At 39.1% G+C, this 11,588-nt stretch overlaps 1 protein-coding gene across 1 annotated transcript; it reads right to left on the reverse strand.

Moving 5' to 3' along the window:
* Positions 1–1,674: 1,674 nt before the first annotated feature.
* On the reverse strand, positions 1,675–7,587 carry LOC133426105 (opioid-binding protein/cell adhesion molecule-like). Its single transcript, XM_061716355.1, has 8 exons — positions 7,085–7,587; positions 6,777–6,919; positions 6,523–6,602; positions 6,212–6,417; positions 4,241–4,501; positions 3,581–3,892; positions 2,556–2,658; positions 1,675–2,167 (listed from the first exon to the last, which is right to left on the reverse strand). The coding sequence occupies exons 1-8, from the start codon at positions 7,131–7,133 to the stop codon at positions 2,104–2,106; spliced, it is 1,218 nt and encodes a 405-aa protein (XP_061572339.1). The 5' UTR covers positions 7,134–7,587; the 3' UTR covers positions 1,675–2,103.
* Between the last annotated feature and the right edge of the window lie 4,001 nt (positions 7,588–11,588).

Below are 11,588 nucleotides of genomic sequence, written 5' to 3' on the forward strand. Positions count from 1 at the left end.
AGTTAATAAAATCCCTCAATATTTAACTAAGTTCAGTAGAAACACTGACATTGAGAACACTTAAGGGAATCATGTTATACTGTATGGTGAATGTAACTATTTCAAAATTGAGTTTAAAATGAATTGGAGGTGATATTATATCTTGGACCAAGGGATTTTTATTTGCTTTTGTAATTTACCTGTATATGATGGTTTATGTATTTACTCTCTATTATTATCTCTAAATATGTTGTAAAACACTTTGCATTGTATTTTTGGGTCTGGATTGTGCTTTGTAAATAAACTTCCCTCACTTCGTCTCATCATTGCTGTCGGTACAAGCTCGATGTGCTGCCCCCTTGAGTTTGAAACACTCATGCCCCATGGGTCTAATAATGCATCGTATCCAATAATACCTTCAGACTGCCACCTCTGTACTATTTACATGACTAATCTCAAGTTTACGTCTTTCTATGGCCTGGATAATACTACTCGAATTAGTCACTGGCACATATTTGAACCTACAGGCATTAAATTATGTATCAGTGAAATTTTCACCCCATCAATGTTCTTCATTTGATAAAAATGACATGTTATCAACTGGTTGAACTTTGTTCAATTGAAGCTGTTGTTACATCCATACGATCTTGGTCACTCACCACCTTGATAAATGCCTTTTTCTTTACACATTTCCAATTGTGAGTTTTAAATTAGAAATCATAGTACGCGCACAGATAATTACACACTCCCGGTAAAAACACCATGCTTTGCTTTAAGGTGCATCTATAAGGAAAAGTATCTCTTGACGGCTCATGCATGCACAGATCTTACATATCCAATCTTGAAAAAGCAAAATTAGACAAAAAGAAATGTTTAAAAATGGACTAACAAGATGAAATGTCCAAGTCCTGTTCTTAAGTGTGCTGGTGTGAGAGTCACTGTCCTTCTGGTTTTTCTCCCCCTCTACTTCTCCTTTTGCTCTGGTGAGAATCTGTTGCAGGCTAAAGTTGACTCAAAAACACACAAGCGTCATCCGGTCTGGTGATAACATGTCTGTTTTGGGTTGTGGTGACCTTATTTTCTGTCATTAGCATCATGCTCTTCGTCATCACCAACAGACTTTCAGTAAGACCCTCTTCAGGGTTTTCTGTCTCTGAACATTGCTTGTGCATAAGATGTCATGGTGCAGTAAAACTATCGTTGCTAGCAGCAATGGCAGACGTCATTAGTGGTTTACTAATGAAACAAACTGTGGAGGAAATCCTGTATTTAAATTCACATCTGCTTTTTGCAACACTTCAGCTATGATAAAAAAAAACCCATGGGTAATCGGGAAGAAGGATTCTTAAATACTTTGATGTCTTGGTCAGTTCTTACTTGCAATTTCCCTGAAAAAAACCCCACCTTTGGCACGGTGGCTTCTCTCTTTCCAGTATGTCCTCAGTCGTTTTAGTTGAGCGCAGCGCTGAACCCTGAGAATCAAGGGATTGAGTGTTTCGTCTCCCTGCTTGAATAAGATCTTCAGGCAACTGCTGCCTCCATCGACAGCCATCCCTTTTTCTTCACTGAACAGTCTTTTTTTTAATTCACAGGTGAAACTGCAGTACAACAGTGTGAAGAGTTCATAATACAACTATAACTGTAAAGCCTGCGTGGTGGCAGCTGCCTTGACAACAAAATGTGCTGATGTAACCACATATATTATTAAAACAATAAAGAATAACAAGGAGTTACATTTTGGCAAAATACTACAAAAATACAGTAAACATAATATACAAACAAAAAAGCATAATTTCAGCCATGTCTTTATAGCTCTGTTAATATCAGCTGGTTTTAGGAGTCAGCCACCCAGCTCCACAGCGCTGTCCAGGGTTTGGCTTGATCTGGGAGCAGCAAATTGGTTGGATGGAGACAAAGCTGGACAGGCTAGATGACTGCTCTTCTGACACCCAGAGACGTGGCCCTTGGAAAGCAAACGCTTTAAGTCCATCAGTCCGCTTTAAAACAAAACACTGAAGGAAAATAGCAGGCCGGCTAAAGTACCAGGTAAAAAAACCCCCAAAAAGGTCACTTGTGTTTTTGCTGCGTGGAAAAAGCAGTGGATGCACAGAATATGTGAGGGCACTACGGTTCTGTGGCAGCTGTTTCCGTGAGGACATATGACTGACGTCTGGTTGTCGTCTGTCTCCTAAAGACCAAAAAGGAAAAAGGCAAAGATAAACATTCAACCATTAAATAATTCAAATCCTAAATATAACTTTTCTTAAAATGCTGAATTTGTTTTCTTGTATAATAATGATGTATCAGTGCATGTAACACTAATGTGATTAGTTTTTGGTAAAATGTACAGCACTGTGGATACTCTCAACCTGTACGAAACTACAGTATTTAGAGTTATATAATAGTCCAAGCATCAATTAAAACACCAAGCATGAATCTGAGACATTTGCTATGTGTGATGGTTATTAAAAGCACTGAAGACTCAGCCCCACAAGAGCAACTCTGAAGAAAAAATACCAGAAGTGAATAAGGAGACATGCATATCTGGGAGTTTGTAAAAGAAGCAAAGACCAAACCTCATAATCAGAAAAGCAGCTATGGCAACAATAGCCACCAGGACTCCAACTGTTACTCCAATCAGCACCACTCTGTTTCCGGAGGAGTCAGATGGGGTGATGGCTGTAGGCACAGGAAATAATAATATATATATAATAATGTATACTGTATACACACACACATATATATATTATATATTATATATATATATATATATATATATATATATATATATATATATATATATATATATATATATATATATATATATATATACATATGGAAACAATCAATAAATGTCTGTAGATATTACTAAGAAGGAACTTTTGGCTATGTTTGATGTTCAACAGTGATAGACAAGAGGGAAGGAAGAGGCAAGTTTGACATCAAAATCCCCCATTATGAAATAAATGATGAAACTGTATATGTGAGATTCAAAAAACATTATTTGGTGCAAAGAATACGTTCAAAGAAAGAGGTGGAGAGGAAAAGAAAGCTGATTCTACAAACAGCACATCACATGGTGACAAGTGAGACCACGTGGAGCATCCGTCAAAGGAAGTACATAATTTGAGGATAAATTGTTGCTGGATTAAAGAAGTATTTCAGATCGTTCAAAAAGTGTGACTCTGAGCCAAATATAACAAATAATTAAGCAGTTTTTTTTTTATTAAACAACACATGATCTAAATGTAAGGATGGGTCTTGGCTGGTCTCTTTGCTGTCAGAGAATCATCAAGAAAATATCTTTTCAGGTTTTCACATCATCATCAAAAGTCACAGAGAGTCATGACAATCCCAATCCCTGGGCTGAAAGGCTTCTTAGCTGGTCTGAGATTAATCTCATTGCATGAGGATCTTGCATATGTCAGTGTGTACCACTGAAGCAAGGCAATGTCTTTTTCTACAAGGTTTTTGATTATTTCAGCAGGATAATGCTCAGAACTGTTTTTACTTAACAGATATACGAGAATTGAGTTAAGCCTGTGTTTTGGTGTACTTGTCTGTACCTGTACAGTATAAACGACAGGCTCCTCATACCCACCTCTGGAGTCTCTGAGAGTTACACTGTAAGTCTGTGAGCCGTGTTTGTTGCGTGCCACACAGCAGTGCTGGCCAGGTTCTTGAGTGGTCATGTTGGCACTGTTGAGCGTTGAGCCTCGTCCTGTAGGGTTAGCCGGGGTTAGTTGTCCCTGATGAAAGCTCTTGTGTGCTGTCTGGAGACATGCTGCACCCTGGTACCATGTGAATGTGTGCACGGGTGGGTTGGCATCGCTGCTGCAGCTCAGATACACAGGGAGCTCCGTCTGAACCTCTGCAGCGGGCCACACCACGACCGCGGTGCTTCGAGGAGGGTCTACAGTTGAAGAGGCAAGTTAAAGATCAGTTATATGTGGCTTTCAATATAAAACTGAACATTACACAATTATTTTTATGTATTATTATTTAATAATATTTACCCAGGTTTCAAAACTGAGAACAGTTTTTCATTGAATAAATTTTCCCGAGACATTGTGTTTCTTCACTTTCCGTATATCGTAAAGTTAATTCTGATTCTCAAAGTTATCCCAGACACATTCGTAGATATATGCCCACATAAATAAATGGATTACTTTATCCATAAATCCTAACGTTTGTCAGGGACTGTAGATTTATACTCAGTATATTTTTGTGGATGATATGTTATGAATTCACATATACTTACACTGTACATCAATGTTGAGCATTTTTGACTTCTGCTCTCTATCTCCAGTCTGTATCTGACAATAATAGCTGCCGGATGTGTCAGATTTAACATCTGAGACATTCCACATCTGTCCACTGTGCATTAGTCTGGTATTTGTGCTCTTGTACCATCTGAAACGGGCCTGTGGACCCGCTGCTAGGCTGCAGCAGGCCAGGCGTAGATCTGCACCCTCAGTGATGACAGATGGACCCGCCCAAGCTGCCACAGCGCTAGCTGACTCTGGATGAAAATGGGTTGGGAAAGAGGAAAAGTGCACGTCATATGGCGCAGGTAAAAATTCCAACAGTCAGTGGAAACTTTCTGTAAATTTCAGAAGTTGTGGAGCAGTTTTCTTTTCAAGTCCTTGTATAAATCTTCTTTTTAAAAATGTGTTATTCCCTCACATTAGATGCTTAATTTAGGTAATGACAAAGAGGCTCTAATTAAAGCCCCTCTCTGTAGCAATAGCAATTCTGACCACATGGGGGCATAAAGGTCTGCTTTGATGGAGTGGGAAAGGTCTGGCACTTGTTGTAACTCCACTTTGTTCACTTTGTTGTATGTTAGGCCAAGAGCTGACATATACACGTCTTGTAATAGCCTGCCCTCATGTGGTCAGATGTTGTATTTTTACTTAGAGTGGCTTTACCATTTCATTACTTGTTAATTTCACCACAGGATATCATTTGACACCCAAAAATGAAAAACATTTTCTTCAATTACCTCCTTGATCTTCAATGGTTATTAGTGGGTGATTATTATTATTAGATTAGTAGTAGCTGATTTACAATTTCACAAAACGCTGTTACAATTGACTAAATACAATTCATAATCATTACAGTAATAAAGAACTTAAGAACTTCTTTGAGGTTTAAAAAAACAAAAAAACCCACTTCTTTCAAAATCAGCTCAATCCCAGACGTCAACTCAACAGACCTTAATCACATCAAAAATCCTAGATCTAAATCAGCTTCTTTACTGTACGTTTAGTAATAAAAAACAACCAACAACTTCTCTCATATTTAACTGTGGAGAATGTCACATGTGATTTTAAGATTTGATTAACCATTTCAAATGAGTTGTGTCAACCAGTCTGTTAGTGTCAGTTCCTCTTCTCAAAAACAGCACAAAAGTTATATAACTATGATTAAACAATTAAACACATCAACCTTTTTTTATTTTTTAGATTTAAAGATTGGCAAGATGAAATGTCTTCATGTGGGACATCCTGAGCCTCCTCCTAGCGTTTACGTGTATCAGAGACCGTACATCTCAGACAAGAAAACCACGAGACAGTTGTGTAAGAGCTCGATGCAGGAGACACTGAAGTCTTAACTTGAAAGACATTGTCATTGTGAATGACTCAGCTAAATACAAACACAGTCAGGACACTGATGAAGGATTTGAAAAGAGTAGACTTTGTGGTTTTGTATACTGAACCGAGACGGCTGGGCTTGAAAATTATTTTGAGTGGATAAAATAAGGCGATAAAAATCCTGTTATTTACTTTTTTTTTTTTTTTTTTTTTATTTATTTAAAACAGGGATAATGCACAAAAAAAACATTAATCTTGTAGAACAAGAAGAGATGCTTTGAGCCAGGTTATAGCAACAATTGCTAATTTCCGCCTGTAGTCCCTGGGCAGGTAAAGTGCTAAGCAGATACAATATTAAGATTAATTGAAATAAGACATAATAACCATAATATTTAAAAATTTGACAGAATGCACTTATAAATAAAAGCACGGAAACAAGAGCGCCAAATCATAAAGTGCACAATAGAGACCAATATCATACTTATATCTCTATTAAAATATTTGAATTGTGAAGGATGAAAATTGTGATAAAAGTCATTTTACTTAGGATCATGATGGTATTAAAGTCAGTGGCACTTATGGAGGCGTTAGTAATAGGATGGGAATAAGATGCTTACTAATGCTAATATCCTCACCTGCCACCAGGAGCTGTATCCCTCTCTGTGCCGGCATCTTCTCAGCTGGATGGCTGCTGATGAGGTAGAACACATAGGTGCCACTGTCTGACTGTTTCAGGTCAGAAATCTTCAGAGAGCAGTTCTTGTGTCCGGGTTGCCCCAGGTACGTCACCCTGTACTGATAGGACGGGTCTGGGAAGATGCCAGCGCTGTGAAACACATATCTGACCCAGACAGTCAAATAAACTTAGATACTTGGAACGCTGTCATTAAATCTGCTTTGCTTTCGGGTATTTTGTCTGTTTTTACTACTATGACTTGAGCCATACCTTTCTGTGATGCACTTGCTGTGTTCAAGACACCACATTTCAGACACAACGTTATACTCTTGTCCCTCTTCTGCTCCTACCTAACAGAGAACAAGGGATTAGCCAGACTGCAGGTAATTACTAGTTTGTAAAAGTTCCTCGACCAACAGCTCTGCCGTAATCAATTCTTTCTTTACAGAACTGCGAGTTGAGGAGGAATGTATTGAGGAATGTATATTGGCGTACCGGTTACAATGGCCTCTTTATTACAGTACCTGAGATGGGAGCGGCCCCTCTCCCCTGGTTTCATTAGAGCTCTGGGGGTAGTCATAGGAACAAGGGAGCACTACCGAAGAACCAACCACAGCACAAATGGGACTGGAAGGTATGTGAACCGACCAATCACCAGCAAGAACACCTGGGAAGAATAGAAGTGGTAAAATAACAAAAAGCCACAACATTGAACTAAAATGTGAATTAGAATTAATGCTTGTAAAATCCCAAGAATGAGAGGCCTTGTGATCTTTCAGTGTCAGATCCTGAACTTGTCGATGGAGCAGCCTGCAAGAGCACCCGTACTCACCTGTCACACAAAATGTGATGAGAAAGCAGTAGCTGTGTCGATCTGCCATCAGTGTATCCTCTTGATATGGATGTTATCTGTTTTGTCTCCCCTGATAAGTAACTTGTCCTTTACTGCTTTTCTGTGGTTCTTGCCCTCTTCTTTTTGTAACCTTTACTGAAGTGAGACTGTTTGTGTTTCTCTTCTCCAGACGTACATCTAACTGTCCTGCTTCCCTTTATTTTCTCGGTTAACAAGGAACTTGGGTGATGACAAGGTTGTTACGTCACTCAGGGGGAACTTGCATCAGCATCTATGCTGTCTGAGGATTAGATGAGTGACTTTTATTTCTGATGGCTGCATGTGTCGGGGCAGTATACACCTGTCTGGTGTTTTAAAGGCTCTCAGCAACACTTGATGTGTTTTACAGCCCTGTTATTCCCCGTGAGCCTGTGTCTCATGAGGCTGGCTCTCAGGTGGGCTTCAGGTGCTGGAGTGTCCAGATCCTCCTGTCCTGTTTGTGCACTCAGTGACGTCACTAGAGCCCTCCAGCGCACTGGAGCGCTCACTGAAGGACCGCGGCGCGCAGGGCGACCGACTCCCGTCAAAACTTACAGTAACTTTGTTTTAATTGCTCCAGTCTTCCAAATGTTGCTCTCTTTTCACCTAGAAGCGCTCGCCGGAGGTTTTGGTTGATGAAAAAAAACGGGTGAAACGGTGGCAAGAAACTCTGCTTCACTTTTTTCCAGCCTTCTTTCTCTGGGGTCAGTAACCTGTGAAGACAGGAAAAGACAGGATTTTGCTGAAAACTGAGATTCGTCGGCGGTGTCTCAAGCTGGATATCGCTTGTTATATATACGTTTTTTTCTTTTTTCAAAAAGGACGTGGAAAAACATATATATTAATATTTTTTTGTGTCCAAACCAACGTTCCTCGCGCTGCCAAGAAAGACAGGTGAGACACCTGGAAGGTAACTTTAGAGACGCATCTAAACTCTGGATTTACTGTGCAAAAGTCTTAGGTCACTCCTATAGCCTTGTTGTTTTATCATCCATATTTCCAGAGTAATGTCTCGCCACAAACATCTGAGTGCGTTCACAAGTCCAGAACAGATGAGACAGTCACTGTGACCTGTTTATAAAAGGCGCAGGTCGTGTCAATGTCCTGACTTTTACCAGAAGTGTTTCATTAGAACTGAAAATACAGTGATAATATGTACACAAAATAAACGTTGATCAGCGAAAAATGACTGTAAAGTCGGTATTTAGCGCGAGCTTCCTGAGAACCAAGCGCAGATCTATATATTTTAAAGAGGATTGTCCCAGATGAAATATATTGATTAGGTTTCCATTTTATTTCTGTTTGAAGGAGTCAAATTCCTGTATTTTCCGTTTGTAAAGTGGCTGGTTATTAAATACGGATAGTCAAACACTAGGGGTGGCCTATAACATTTGCACAGTACTGTATTTGAATATCTAGCAAGCTAAGACAGTGTTTCCCAACCCTGGTCCTCGAGGCACCCCTATCCTGCATGTTTTAGATGTTTCCCTTCATCATCACACCTGATTCCAATTAATGGTCCTAATTAGCTTGTCATCAAGGTCTTGACACTTCTGTTGATGACACAGCCACTTGTATCACGGTGTGCTGAAGCAGGGAAACATCTAAAACATGCAGGATAGGGGTGCCTCGAGGACCAGGGTTGGGAAACACTGAGCTAAGTTAGTTACAAAAAAATAACATAATTATGTTTATTTATTTGGTAAACTTTTATTTTATTGGCATTTGGTCTGTTGACATAAACATGATTTTTGTCCCTACACAGTCATAGTTTTTATAATGTAACATGGTGCAATAGTGGTTATTAAAGTGACAAAACACTGTCAACATTAAAAATCAGAGGCTTTTAATTTTCACTATGAACCAAAAAGCCTGGCAGCTCTCCTCTTTTCCTGTACGATACAAATAATGAATCCACCTCCTCTGGACTTAACGTAGATTACCGGGGTGTATTACCAATGGATGGAGAAGAAACTTCCTCTGGACACCGCTGGATAGGCATAGAGCCGATCAGAGAAACAATGCAGATAACGCAAGATATTCAAAATGGTGTGCAGTGGAGCAGGAATGCGTGTGAAAGACTGTTGTTGGTTTTCTGTTACAACTTGTTGATCCATGATGGCATTGGCAATATTCTGGTTGTTTTGAATGATGCTGTTGGGCGCTCCTGTATGAGTCACCACATACAGCCCACCCCTGCTGTGTTGTGATTGGTTCGGTATGGTTTGTACTGCAGGATATGTGTATGATAATGAGGCGTACCAGATCCTTGAAGTTTTTGTGAAGTGAAGGAGCATGGCTGGAGAGGGTATGAACCAATATTGCAATCGACAAAATTATTTTGAATAATTCAGAAGTTTATTGAATCTTCCATAACATGTCTTTACTAGCCTCTTTGATTTCATGTCCCACAGTAAACAACTTTTAACTTTGCAGTTACTGTAACTGAGGTTTGCTCATTTGAGAGTATGATAGAAACAATTGCAGGAACGTAGTTCAGATGTAGCCTGTGTGACCTCTTTTGTTGATACTTTGTTAGCCCTAACTGTTAGGCCACTCCCACCAAGCTGTGCAATACAGTTTGATACAATATGCTGCACAGTCATTTGTTTTTATCTTCAAAAGTTGTGATTATTATCAAAATATACTTTAACTGTGCTGGTTTTTGGCCTCCCTCTGCAGGGAACAGAAACCAGTGGTATGATGTATTTAAGGTGGAGCTAGAAACACAGCAGACAGTTGATTGGTTGACATGGAGATAAATAGTCTTCCCAGCCGTATCCCATTCACTTTACAAAAAAATAAATAAAAAGAAAAAAAACTCTTGTGAAAAATGGCTCTGGTACCCCTCTCATTCACAGCCATTCCCACTGGTACAAAACATACCGAACCAGTCAAAACAGGGCACTGGCAGGATTTATGCAACAACTCACACAGCAGTGTCCAAAGGGCCGCCAATCAAACAACTAAAATGGCTGCAGAACTGCCGTGGATCCACAAGATTTGACTGTAAAACCGACAACAGTTGTTCCTAGTCCACTGCATGCCATTCTGGAGGTTTTTTGTTGACAGCAGTCTGGATGTTGCTCTGCTTACGTCACATACTTAGCCCTATAATGCAGATGTATCAAATTTAATACAGGAATTTCTGAGACCTCTGAACCACCCCATAATAAAAAATAAATAAATACATTTTCATGCAAATCAGAAAATGTAATAAAATATAAACAACTAAATAAAAAATACATAAACTTACCTAATGTATTCATAATGATAGAAATAATTATTTTTAAATTGTTAAATACACAATTGGAGGTGTTTTTCATTTCATTATATAACCAACACTTCAAATTAAAACATTTTTTTTTTTGGTTGTCATTTCATATGTCCGGCATTAGAGGGTTAGTCTTTATCTGGTTGTATTCATATCTTTAGTCCTCCAGAGACAGTTTCCCCTGAGTCTGTTGGCCCTGTCCAGAGGAACCAGATCAAAACTGGAGAAGAATTAGGAGGGCCGGTCCGGCTATGAGATAAACACAACACTTTTAAGACTTCTCTCATAAAAAGCTTGGCAAGAATAAAAAGTACAATGTGGTTGATCTCCTCCACTGTTGTCCCTTTTCAGCGGAGTTTGAGTCTTTCTTGAGTATACTGCAGACACTGTGTCACACTGTTATGATGTAGCGCTGTCACATAGAAGAGGAAGCTACAGCCATCAGGGCTTATCGTTGCAAACTGTACCTAACCAACCCAATCTGAGCTGTCCTGTACTGCTGAGCTGTACTGCTCAGTGGAAACGTGGATTATGGGAAGCTCAATAAGCCTCTTCATAAATGTGTTTGACATAGCTCAAAATAAAAAGAATTGCTTTCAAATTAACGACTTACGAAATCAGTTAAAGGAGCCATTTAAAGCAGCACAATGGAACTTTTCCACCTTAATATAATATTTCCAGAGTCATTGTGATGGTACATCAACTTCCAACAGGTTTAATGACACCTCTGTCATGGTCTGAGGGGTCTGTATCACCTTCACTGGCACTATGTAACTTGGAGGTGGATGGTAGGAACTAGGGCTGGGCGATATGGACCAAAAGTCATATCTCGATATTTTCTAGCTGAATGGCGATACTCGATATATATCTCGATATTTTTTCTGTGCCATAATTGGGGTTTCCCCCAAAGCATAGCATCTCTGTTAGCTTCATTTTTTTCTGAGGAAAACCCTTTAAAAAACAGTCAGTTTTAATACAAAGCCTTGTGCCAAATGTCACACAGGTACATTTATTAACAGAGGTCTGCACAATATCAAAATGTATAAAACAAATGAAATAAAAATAAACTGCCTGCATATATAGAATAAAAATGCTTCTTGAATAAAATAAAACAAATATCCCTTTCCTGCACAACAATTAAATTAAAATACACTGTGCAATTAATACAATGTAGACAGTAACAGGCAGACT

Source organism: Cololabis saira, chromosome 3, assembly GCF_033807715.1.
Source record: "Cololabis saira isolate AMF1-May2022 chromosome 3, fColSai1.1, whole genome shotgun sequence".
NCBI classification, from domain to species: Eukaryota; Metazoa; Chordata; class Actinopteri; order Beloniformes; family Belonidae; genus Cololabis; species Cololabis saira.

Excerpts from the sequence above, each read along its gene's own strand:
- LOC133426105 (XM_061716355.1), bottom strand. The coding sequence starts at position 7,133 with ATGGCAGATCGACACAGCTACTGCTTTCTCATCACATTTTGTGTGACA. Across the intron at positions 6,920-7,084 it reads CATCACATTTTGTGTGACAG|GTGTTCTTGCTGGTGATTGG; the intron begins GTGAGTACGGGT and ends TATTCTTCCCAG. Across the intron at positions 6,418-6,522 it reads AGCAAGTGCATCACAGAAAG|ATATGTGTTTCACAGCGCTG; the intron begins GTATGGCTCAAG and ends TGTCTGGGTCAG.